At 31.0% G+C, this 12,449-nt stretch overlaps 1 protein-coding gene across 1 annotated transcript; it reads right to left on the reverse strand.

Annotated features, from left to right (window-relative positions):
• Window positions 1-1,651: 1,651 nt before the first annotated feature.
• Window positions 1,652-5,290, reverse strand: LOC146897033 (uncharacterized). The gene is made up of 2 exons (XM_085734505.1): window positions 4,741-5,290; window positions 1,652-2,312 (listed from the first exon to the last, which is right to left on the reverse strand). The coding sequence occupies exons 1-2, from the start codon at window positions 4,847-4,849 to the stop codon at window positions 2,005-2,007; spliced, it is 417 nt and encodes a 138-aa protein (XP_085590631.1). The 5' UTR covers window positions 4,850-5,290; the 3' UTR covers window positions 1,652-2,004.
• Between the last annotated feature and the right edge of the window lie 7,159 nt (window positions 5,291-12,449).

A 12,449-nucleotide genomic window follows, 5' to 3' on the forward strand; every position in this document is an offset into this window, starting at 1 on the left:
TGTCGTCATGATGAAGTATTTTCAATAGACAAACTTATTGAAAAATTTGTGAGAGAAAAGTTAAAGTATTTTTTGAGGGTAAAGTTGAAAGAAAAAAAATAAAGTTATATTAGAAATGTAAAGTGACATTCATTTAAAAATAATTTTTTTTACTAAAATGACACTCATTACAAAACAGAGGCAGTATTAAAATACTCTTATTATCTATAGTTAATGAAATATAATAATGAAAAAAATTATAAATGATGTATTGATATTCTTAAATTATTTTGAGACAGAGAAAAAAAATATTAGATTAACAATTATTTTGAGATGATGGGAGTGTTTTCATTATATTATGTTGATAATGAATGAAACGAGACAGAATATAACATTTTATTCTATTTTTACCTGCTAACTGTACTTATGTAAAATCTTTTCAATAAATCTGTAACTACCCTAAATGTAATATTGCTGAAATTTATAAAGTTCAATTCCATTGCGTGCACCTCAAATTGTGATCGAAGGATTTGATAGTATGAGATTTAATACGTTTCATCGTGTTTCATTCCATCTCACTACATTCCATCAATCTAATCGATGCATTTTAAGGTGTGTTTGATATACTAAAAAAAAAAAAGATTGTGCATAACAACTTTAGTTATATGGTGTTAAATTGTAAAATTGTTTCAAGAATTGGACAAACCAAGAGCAAGAGACATGACAAACTGAAATTTTTATCATCCTTAAACTACAACACAACTTTTTATCCCAACAAGTTATCTAAAATACTAAATAAAATTTTGTCATCGAACTTCGTATGAGACAAAAAAAAAAATGTTGAATATCATAAAAGTTTGTCATGTCTTATGTTGTGTTATACTTTTTTTAAAAAAAAAAAATTGGTATCTGATTCAAGGACCGACTGATCCGAGGAGATCAATCGCACCGCCCACTTATGGGGGCCTTGTTTAAAACCAGAGTTGTATCGACTTGTTATGTTTAGTAATTACTTTTTAGCATATCTAACATTCCCTACCTATCAAGTATGAGTGAAAATGTATTTACTGTAGGGACCAAAAATGTCTAATGAACTATAATATTCAATTCAATTATTCTCACTACATGAAGAACTTTAGTGCTAACTTTGAACTTAACTGGGTCTCAGAACAGTCTACCTTATTATCTATACCCTAATTCCAGAAAACTACACACTGTTACTAATAATGTATCATATATTTAATCTTTTAAAAAAGTTGTTCCAAATGTAAGTAAAGTGAGAGAATAAAACCATCTTCACTCGGGGTCTCAAATCTGAAGACTTGATACCTATTAGGTACCTCAATGGGGTCTTAGATATTTATATTAAACGTTAATGCACGGTTGTTTTCTGCTGAGTTTATGATTTGTTTCATCCTATATACAGAGAATATAACGAGAAGTCCCCACTGAAGGGTGTAATTGTTTTTGTAACACATTGGATTTGACTAAATGAAAGCCTCTCAATGCAATGATCTATCATACCTAGATCCAAAGTGGTATAAACTTAAACCATGTGTAGTGAAATTAATTAAATTATTAATGTTTGGCTATTTTCATGAAGAAAATAGAGGGGAAAATGACGATTCAACCTTATTATACCTCTAATTTAGAGGAGAAAAGAATTGTAGTATTAGACAAAATGGAATTATGTTATATTTCATTCACATCCATTGCATCATTTCATTGTTTCAAATTGCAAGCAAAAGTAACATCCATCTTTCACTAGCAGCATAATAAAAAGATCCATTTTTTCTACATAGTAAAATGGTGAATATGGACCCAACATGATCAATAGGAATGTGTTCTTCCATCACATTTGCAAATGACAAATAATGACAATCTAAAAATATGTACAGTCTAAAACTCATCAACCAACAAGCAACCAGAAAAGTGAACCATTGAAGGAATCAACTCAAGTATATTCAAATTCAGAAACTTTTTTTCCCCTCTTTCCTTTGGACAAAGATAGGAGAAACATCATCATTAGATACTTGGGATAGATTTTGACCGAATAAGGTTTTTAAGAAGAGCTTTCTCTTCATCAATTCTTTGTTTCTCCTCTGAATCTTTTGGTTTAATCTTCCTCTTCTCTTCCAATATCCACTTGAAGAGTTCACGTTGTTGGCCTTCCGGAATTGGTTCTCTTTTAATCACAGTATTTGTAGTTAGGGGCGGGGACACAGATGTCTCGACAACAGGAGCTGTAGTATCTTTAATCGAAATGGGAGTTGCATCTTTTTCGTCATCCACAGTTTCTTTCTTCTTTGTGTTTGTCCTTAAAGCCCAATAAACTACAGAGTTCAAACAATTATCAGTCACATATCTAGCAAACAAGTTCAAGATAGGTTTTGACAATAGAAATTCACTCAAATGCAATAGAGTTCGGATCAGAAAAACCAGAGTTAAATTTGATAGTTAAAAATGTGACATGCTAGTGGAGAAAGTGGTTCATTTAAAATATAATTGATTAATCTCATGGTTATATACTTATATATGCAAGGATGACTTCAAATTCCCTCGAGGACGGTTGTAAAATGGTCATTAGTATCACATTAATTAATAATAATTTCTTCCACAATGCTTTAAAAAAAACGCAAGGATGACTTCGAATTGAGAGCTCCTATTTGTTGCTAAAAACTGTAACTGTAGAAGAAAGCAATTGAAAAACAGTGCAAAAGAATACTAATAAAAGTGATTGCTAAACAGTGTTATTAGATATCTGCCTTGGTGGCGCCATGACGGTTAGTGGCGGCGGACTTTTTAACAACTGCCATGACCAATTTGTGAAGGATGGCGGCACCAAGGTGTTTTAAAGCAAGATATGAGGGCTCAAAAAGGCGGATTTTCGGCCTTTTGCCATCCCCGAGTGATAATGCTGTTACTCAATTTAGAAAACTAATTTAGCAAACAAACTTGAAATTTATTATCAAAACCTAAATGCAGCTAGCCATATTTTGAAGTAATTACTTGGAGATTAGATAGCTAGTTTATATGTAAAATAATACCGTAAATGTGTACTTTGATTTGATCTTCAGGTCTTTTTTCCTCTATCTAATTTACTGAATCATGTACAAGAGAAATTATTTGCACATATGGTTTCTCACTGAGCTTAAACTATAAACAAACTTTCTTTCAGGCAAGCAGCAAGCCATTCAATCACCTTCTATTTGGTTTGAGGCAATTATTGTAAGGTTACAATTTAAAAACGTCCATTTGATATAATGTAACACTATTTAGTGTTTCATATATTACTTAGGGAAGTTTTAAGTATCCAGCTAAAGATCTTGTGCAAATATACATATATAGGATGATGTATTGATGACTTATAAGGATTACAGCACGTTTTAGACTTGTAGTCCAATTTATAGCTTCAAACATTGGTAAGGTGTGAGCTTGATTATTTTTTAGGTTAAACCTTGTTTCAACGAATCAATATAAAGAAAACTATACACTATAACAGTAACCGTCAAAACAATAGAACCTCCAAAGTGCAATGATAGAAATAGTTCTACTACTAACAAACTCAACTATCATAATTAAGAAACTCAACTACCGTAATTAAGAAATAATGCTACTGCTAACAACAGATCTTAGAAACAATGCTACTACTAACAAACTTAACTATCATAATTAAGAAAGTGAGAATGAAAGAAGCATCACAACAGTAAAGACATAAGGCATCCATCTCTGGTACAAACCCGAACACAAATAACATGAAAGAAGACAAAGGATTCTATGTTGAACTAAAATTTCAGAAACATGTGTATTGGTAGAAGATGAAAATAAACAGATTCAGAATAACAAAAAAAAAAAGGGAACACCACTAAATGTAGCTGGTGAGTGCTAAACTCTTGCTTCAAGCCCAAGGAAGATTCTGGTATACTCAGATATATGGCTATCCCACAGAGTACCCCCTCCCTATGCATAACCACCTCCCTTCTTCCCAATTTTCCAGGACCCTGCTCAAACTCCACTCAGCATAACAATCTCTTTCCCTAAGTCTCCTCTGATTTAGATTCCCAATGGTTGGAAAATCCAAAGTCATGCAATCCAAATCGTCTAATGCTCACATTCCGACTTTGTAAATTGATCTCAAAGACCAAGTCAGAACGTGAATCATACAATCTTTATGTAATGATTTTGATTGTGTGATTGTGGAAAATACATAATTCCTTGACTACAGGGTATCCAGATCCAAGTCTCACCTATACCTTTTCCCCCTTTTCTGGAACAAACCTTCCAAATCTTGGGGCCATCATTTAACTGCTGCATTTTTTAATTTATTTTATTTTTGAACTCGGTATCCGGCCCAAGGACCGACTAATCTGAGGGGTCTAATCCCACCATCCACTTGCACAGCCCTATATAGCTCTGCACAGACTTAGCTGACTAAAATTGGCATTGGGGAGAATCAAACCCAAGGACTTGAGAGGAGCACACTCCAAGGTCTCAAACTAACAACACTAGGCTAACATTTAACTGTTGCATTAACAAACAATTAATTAAGAAAAACATCATGATCATGAATCATGGTATTCTCTCAACAAAATAAAAAAATTAATCTCAACTATCATGAATCATGATCATAAATTATTCTCCAACATGAACTATCTAGTACAGCAACAAATACTAATCCAAAAAAAAAAATCAAACCCCATTTCACAAACTCACCAATCATAAAAAAAAAAAATTGACTGAAAACCTAACCTAAAAAATTACCTCCAACACCAGCCAAAATCACAGGAAAAACGAACTTGTAGCGCTTAATAAAGGGTTCCTTAGGCAGCGGCGGCGGAGGTGGAGGAGGAGGAGCCGTTTGTGCCCCCATCGACGGTGGCGAAGAGAATTCGTTCGATATCTGCCCTTGAAATTGCTTCAGCTGCGCTGTTACAAAAAACACAAACTATGAAATCGAAAGAAAATTTCCTCAGAAAAAAGAACCGTGATCATCGCCACCTTCACTCATTCTTTTATTCACTTTTACCCTAACTCAGATCCCACTCTACTTCTCATGCAATGCAACCCAACTCTTTTGTTTTTTCATTAACTTTCTCACCACGTTTTTTTTAGTTTTTTTTTTCATTTTTAAGAAGAAAAAAAATAATATTACATGCCTAACACAGCCGATAATATCAATGTTTAGATTTGATATAGGTAAGGATAACTAAAAACTCGTAGTTGCATGCATGAGATAAGTATCTTAATAGATACTTATGACTAAAATAAATGGATATTTCACCACTCCTTTGTATAATGGATGTACGGATGTGGATTTAATGATAGTGTCTACCAATATTTGTATTTGTTAATAAATTACTACCATTGTTAAATTGAGGTGAAATAATGTTTCATTTTCCTTATGTTTTGGTAAATAGAGAATGAATGTGATAAACTATTGTTGTTAAATTGATGTGAAATAATGCGATGAATTTTCTTATTGAATTTTACGTAATTAAAAAAGGATTATACAAATTATTATTTTTTATAAAAATAAAAAGTTCTTGTTGGATATCCATAAATGCCCACAAGTGCCTAGAAATTTGTGGATTACTTGTTGTCTATACCTAAAAATAATTATCATGTTAGCCGATATTGAAAAATAGACGATTGAACGTTAGGGTGTGTTTGGATGGATGGTTTAGAAGGGGAAGGGATGTGATGGTTTACTTTTCTCTTTTAAATTACGGACATTATAAAATGATTTTTAGAAAATTGAATTAACAACTTGATAAATGATCATATAATACTTCAAAAACACATAATTTATTTTTAAAAAAATATTTTACATTGTTCGTGATTTAAAAAATAAAAACGACCCCCCCCCCCCCCCCCCTCCCTCCTAAACCCTCAATTCAAACGTGCCCTTACGCGATGAAACTCCCTCGTCGATGAAAGGTTACCTGAGTATATGGGACGTAAGGACCTTAGACTGAGTCAAAACTAAGTGGGTTTGAACAATAAAGCATAAAACTCACGTTTCATGGTTGTAATGTTTCATATGATAGCCATGGAGGTAAAAATTTATTTAAACATCTTACTCTAGTAGAGGATTATTACTTTCCCAGTTTCCCCTAAAATGTAGTAAGTTATTTTGTAAATAAATTATATCTTAAATTATAAGTTACTTTAGCATAGCAATGAAAAATTAATGTTTCTTTTTTCTATTATATCTTTTACTTATTACTTTCTCTTCTAAATTTTTATTTTTCTTTCCTCGTGTCATTAATGTAAGACAGTTTTGTAAAATCATTTATATTTTCTCTTTCAGATATAAAATTAACTATATTTTTTAATTCGTATGGAATAGTTAAAGTGATTTAGAACTTTAGGCAGAGCGAATAACAATTACTAATGAGTAGATTTTTGTTTGGTACAATAGAGGGATAAGCTAGAACAAAATTTTATTGACTCAAACAAACCATAAAAAAAAAAAAAAAAAAAAAAACATTCATTGAAGTACGAGTAACCAAAATTCTAGTTGAGCATAAAAATGTGAACATTAAAACGTTCCATAAAACTACTTCTTTTCATCACTTTTAGACAGACAGGAAGAACAATTCATCAAGATTGTTGAAAATCCTCCACTGGCCCAGAAAAAGAAAAAAATATTAGAGATTTTTTGGATACATTTTATTTGCAAAAAGTTATCTTAGGATATGATTGAATTTCCTGTTTTATTAGTGATGGGAGATCTTGAGACACATTCTATTTCATGCTAGAAATCTAAACCCTTCCATGTCCTTACTAATGAAAAAATGTTCGTGGTCCCATAGCAAAAGATATTGTTCTAGAGGAACACAATCAAGAGATGATAATGCAACGATATCCTTTGTTTCTATGTAATAATAATAATATACTTGTAGATTTGTATTGTAATTTAAAAGTGTTCCCAGTCACTTGAAGTGACGACAATTAATAATAACAAATTGTGTCCCTTTAGATATGACATACGTAATGCATTTGATTTCTTAAATTTTATCCACAAATTTAATTTGTAAGAAGAGAATATGTGATGAACTGATGATAGGGTTTGATTGTAACATCACATTCATGGATAAGGCATAGGCAACTGGATAATGACTCATAAAAGAGGGATTGAATTGAATGCTATCTATCTTCTCAAGTTGTAACTACATATTGATGTTCATTTGGATCAGGTATGGGAGGATATCCATTCTATCAACTTTATAGATATGTTCATAGTTTATATATGGTGTTACTCTTGATGAATATGTGACATTCACATTCCTTTCAGCCAATAATAACAATTTAAAAAATAAAATTAAAAAAAGAGTGGTATTCTCTTTGCTTTGGCAGATAATCTTCATTTTTCATTGGTAGATATTATGTTTCTCCTTTTATTGGGAGAATTTTAGGATAACCCTCTTCCATTTTTCATCGAATGTGTTATTTGGTTATAGGTTTGGTAGGTCCCCAATTGGAATGGCTGCAAATTGACATTTAACAATATACATAACTATTATATCTCCAACAAAATGCATGATATTTTCCTTTCAAGAAAAGTGGAAGAAAATAAAAGGTGTTAACATTTAGAAGTAGGATAGTGGTCCAACAACTTTAAAAGTACCAGCAATACATATAATTAATCTTTGCAATATTGATTAAAGAGTATTGTTCAATTTAACTCAATATTATCTTTTATGTCCGGTTAGTTTGGTTAATTGGACACATGGTCCTTGTTGGCATTGTCTAGTTGTGAGTCAATGTGAATTGATACTTAACAAAAGAATTGCACAATGTTTAAACTTTAGAACATGGGATTGGTCCCATCACAACTTACAAAACAACAAACCAAAACAAAATCATAAGGAAATTAACTAATTACATTGAGTTATATGTAAGCAATTAGTTTGGTCTATAAGATCTTCAAAACTTAGAGGAAAATCCTATCTCAAGGAACTATGGTAGTTGAACCAAAAGTGTATGCACCATGCCAACTATATCTAACTACCTTCATTTTTTGGGTCTCAATCAAGCTTAACTAAAAGAGGACCAACGGATTCTAGCTTAGGACAATTATGTTTACTAACTACTGAAAAAAGAGGTATATTATGAATAGAAACTTCTAATGATGTAAAAGAGTTAGTAACTTGGGAAAATATCAATATTATAATTTAGAGCATATTTTTCCTTAAATTCACTAATGACAAAGTTAGGTAATGACCTCAGATCTCAGATTAGTCAGTGATTAAAAAATTTAACTAAGATTTAAAAAGATATGCTAACATGCCACACATATATAAGTATAGAGTGGTGAAAGGTACATCTCAATTACTTGCACTAAAATAGTAGTATAAATAATAAATACTTGATCACAATAGTATAGATGGAAATTTATAATATTATTGTCTTGATGAAATGAATGGCTGTTTATTTTTTTTAAGGAGAGTGATGCAAGTGCTTATCTGCCTTATAGAAATGAAATGGATTGAGATGAGAGGGAAACAAATGCGTGACTCACATTAGGAGATAAGGGGCCCCTTAGTTCCCATTCTCATTATAACCCAACCAAAAATTAAGACTCTAATCATGGTTTTATTGCTTTTGCAAAATAATAAAAAAAATTGTATGATTAATTAATTATCATGTTTTATCCATGTTCCGCCATATAAAAGTGTTTTCATCTATCTTATTTTACAAACTGGAAAGAAAAAAAAGGTATAACAATAAAAATCTATCAAAAAACCAGTAAAACACAAAACAAGTGTAGAATCTTTAAACTTGTGGTACAAAATTTGAAAACAAGCTAAATGGAGTGAAAATTTTCAATTTAAATGAAAAAATTGTAATTTCGCAAATTCTAAAGACTAGATTAACTCACCGTTACAAATTCAATGACTAAATATTAAAGGACCAATTTATTGCAGACAAGCATTAAAAGAATGATATGTTACAAACTGCGCGCTAACATAAATGATCATATAAGATTGTCTTCATTTGTACTCCCTTCATTTCCTCTATTTGTATACTTCCTCCGTCTCACAATAATTGTCTCTTTACCCATTTTTCTTTTTCTTAAAATAATTGTCACTTTAGAATACCAATGCAATATTTATTATTTTTTTCCATTATAATACTCTTATTTATTGAACTTCATCCAGCTTAACTACTCCACTAACTACAATTAATAAGGGTGTTTTAGTAAATGATACTAATTTTACCATCAAAATCAACACAATTAATCATTTCCTCAATAATCGTGCATCAACCTTAAACGACTATTATCTAGAGACGGAGAGAGTATTCGATCTAAATAATAACTTGGGGTGTGTTGTGTCATTTTCTTCTTTGATAGTGAATGACGACAATTAATTCAAAGCTCCACCATATCATACAATATAAAAAACAAAGTGCTTGCATGCACATATTTTAAAGAAAGCTTAGAGAATAAGAAAAAAACCAGGATTTGCATTTTAACAAAAGGAAATTCATGTTGGCCCTCCTATAAACAATTGTATTTCAATATATGAATTAATTGGCATCAATTTAGTATTGAAAATAAAAAGGTACTATTATGTACGACGCCTTGAGTCTTTGATGCTTCAATTTGATAAGATGACAAACACAATCATGTTTATTGACTAATTTCGATTGCCGTGTAGAACTAGATCTTTGATTATAGCACTCAATATATTACTATTACTATAACTTATCAAGAGAATTTGATAATAAGACTCAATGATTAACACTTGCGTCATTTGAGATTTTGAAAACCCTTCCAAGTTGCACAATATGAAGCATTATTAGTTTTTTTTTTTTTGATAAGGAAAAATAAATTAATTTACTACCTCTTTTTCATATTAAGTGACACTATTGACTTTGTTACACATAGCAATGCATATTTTTTTATCTCTAATATCTTTAATTATCTATTAGAAAAATTTATGAAAATTTAATATTTTGAAAATATTCATCGAGACGAATCCAACAATATATGATATTATTTATCTTTGTATATTAGTGAAAAAATATGGTCGTCAATAGTGCGCATTGTCAAATAGATCATCTAATATATATGAGACAGATGGAGTATTAAGAAACGAACAAGAGTACTTCAAGTCAATATATTAAACTAGAGCTTTAATAGTAACTCCAACCTTTTATTAGTTTAAATTGACTTGATTCACCATAACTCCATCCCAATCCAAAATCTCACACTAAGTTCGAATTTGAATCATGTAGCTTGACCATAACCATGTTAAGGTTATAAAGTATACACCGTCGTTTAGTACAGATTAATCTCTTCTATAAAACCAATAAATATATAATGTGGATTCTCTTTTCATAACTAGTTTTCTTTAAAACGTGTATCAAACCCTTAACCATTTGCTTAAGTGTTAGAAATCCCCGACACTCAAAGCAACCTGTATGTATTGTTTGTAGCTTGGTGTAAATTACACATTTGATGTAATTGGATAAGAATTGCAATTGGTCCCTCTTCATCTGTCCCATGCATGCACTTTATTCATGCCCTCATATTTTAGCGACCACTATTTTGTTGGATAAATTAGACCCTACCAAATCCGATCGATGACAAGTGGTGGTGACTGGGAGAGAAAAGGCTTAGCTACAATATCACATAGTGGGAGTATGTATGTGGCAAACTCATCCTTTCTACAAGATAAAATTTCCTTAGACATGTTTGAATTTGAGAAAACAAGATAGTTTAATTTTAACACGCTTAAATATGCTCTATCACTATGAAGTCTGAAAACAATTGTGAGTTTGCGAATTTTAGCTGTTTTCAACTTAATTTCAAACAAACAAGAGGAGTGCTAGCAACACTCTCTTTTGAAAACTCTCTCTAACACTCGCTTCTTTATTGGGTGAAATCAATGTAGGACTTACACTTTGGAAATGGAACCCACATAAAGTGGTGGGAGATACATTGATTTTATCCAATAAAGGAGTGAGTGCTAGAGAGAGTGCTCAAAAGAGAGTGTTGCTAGCATTCCTCTTTCAAACAATGATCACAAAGTATTTTAACAAACTATATGACTATTGGACTGATTAATAGTATATCTAATCATAATTTTCAAAATTCAACAATATGCAAAGTATAAGTTAAACACACAATCACATTGCTGCCAAACAATATTGGATTGTCACCAATTAATGTACAACATGACTAGCATGTGATATTTTCAAATTAATTAGGTTACCGGCAATGAACATGCTGCAGATATGTTAATTTAATTGATTAATTAAGCTCATAAAGGAATTTTTGTGATGAACTACATTTATCAATAATTAGTATTATTGTTGAGATGAAAGATAAATGAGCTGGATTTGTATTATGGTCAAGAAAATGGTATTGCAGGTCACCCATAAAATATAGTATATGGGAGCAATTAATATGGCTAACTAAGTCCACTCTAGTTGTTTAGAAACTATAGTCGATGAATCACAGCTAATAAACAACTACTAGATGGTGATTGAGTAGGGTACCTCTAGTACTATTTGTGTTTGCTAAAATTAACATCTCAACAAACAAAGCAAAACAAGTGAATTATTTTCCTTTCAATTAGATTGAGATTAAAGTTTAAAGGTTGGTGTAGAGTAGAGCTTGAAGTTACTATGATTTGAAATTTTAAGTGAAAACCCGTGTAACTGTTTTATATGTATATAGGTCCACCATGAAAAGTTGCAGCAGCAAAAGAATAAAAATTAATTGGTGGAAGACAGAGCATCTAATGAAATGCCTTCTTTTATCAAGTTGCTTTGACTTTTGATCCATATGCATAGCTCCATGTGAAACATGATGGATGTTTAATGTTTGAGATTTGTCTTCAATTTTGAGATTTATGAAAATCCAAACATAGAAGCCTGAAATAGGCCGAATGTGTAAACATTTTACTCACTCCGTCCAATATTAGATGACCTAGTTGACTCCGACACACGTAGTAATGCATATGTTTTATCTTTGATATGTTTAATTATCTATTAAAAAATTATGAAAATTTAATATTTTAAAAATATTCATCGAGATGAATCCAACAACATCTTATATGATATTATTTATCTTTGTGAATTAGTAGAAAAATATGGTCAAAGTATGTTAAGTCAATAATGTATATTGTCAAATAGGTCATCTATTGAGGAACGGAGGGAGTATGAATTAAAAAACTTATTTTATACTAGTATAAAGATATTAAAAAGTTATAAATATTTTATACTCCCTATTAATACAAGCTTGATCTTAGACTCAAATGCCAGTTTAAAATCAAAAGTCTGAAATTCAAATAGTGCTTCTTTAAGTTTAAAAAAATTGTGCCTAAGGATAAAACTGATTTAATCTCAATAAAAATAGAGTTAAAATTATGTAACCCCGTCTCTAGATACCCACAATTGTGTTAGATGACACACTCCGACTCTATTTCTTTACAAGAGGTGAATAACTTCAAAAT

Source organism: Medicago sativa, chromosome 8, assembly GCF_051527215.1.
Source record: "Medicago sativa cultivar Bolivia chromosome 8, Bolivia_mono, whole genome shotgun sequence".
Classification (NCBI taxonomy): Eukaryota; Viridiplantae; Streptophyta; class Magnoliopsida; order Fabales; family Fabaceae; genus Medicago; species Medicago sativa.

Bases quoted from the DNA above. Each gene is read 5' to 3' on its own strand.
- LOC146897033 (XM_085734505.1), bottom strand. From the start codon at position 4,849: ATGGGGGCACAAACGGCTCCTCCTCCTCCACCTCCGCCGCCGCTGCCT. The intron at 2,313-4,740 runs GTAATTTTTTAG...TGAACTCTGTAG, and splicing joins GATTTTGGCTGGTGTTGGAG to TTTATTGGGCTTTAAGGACA.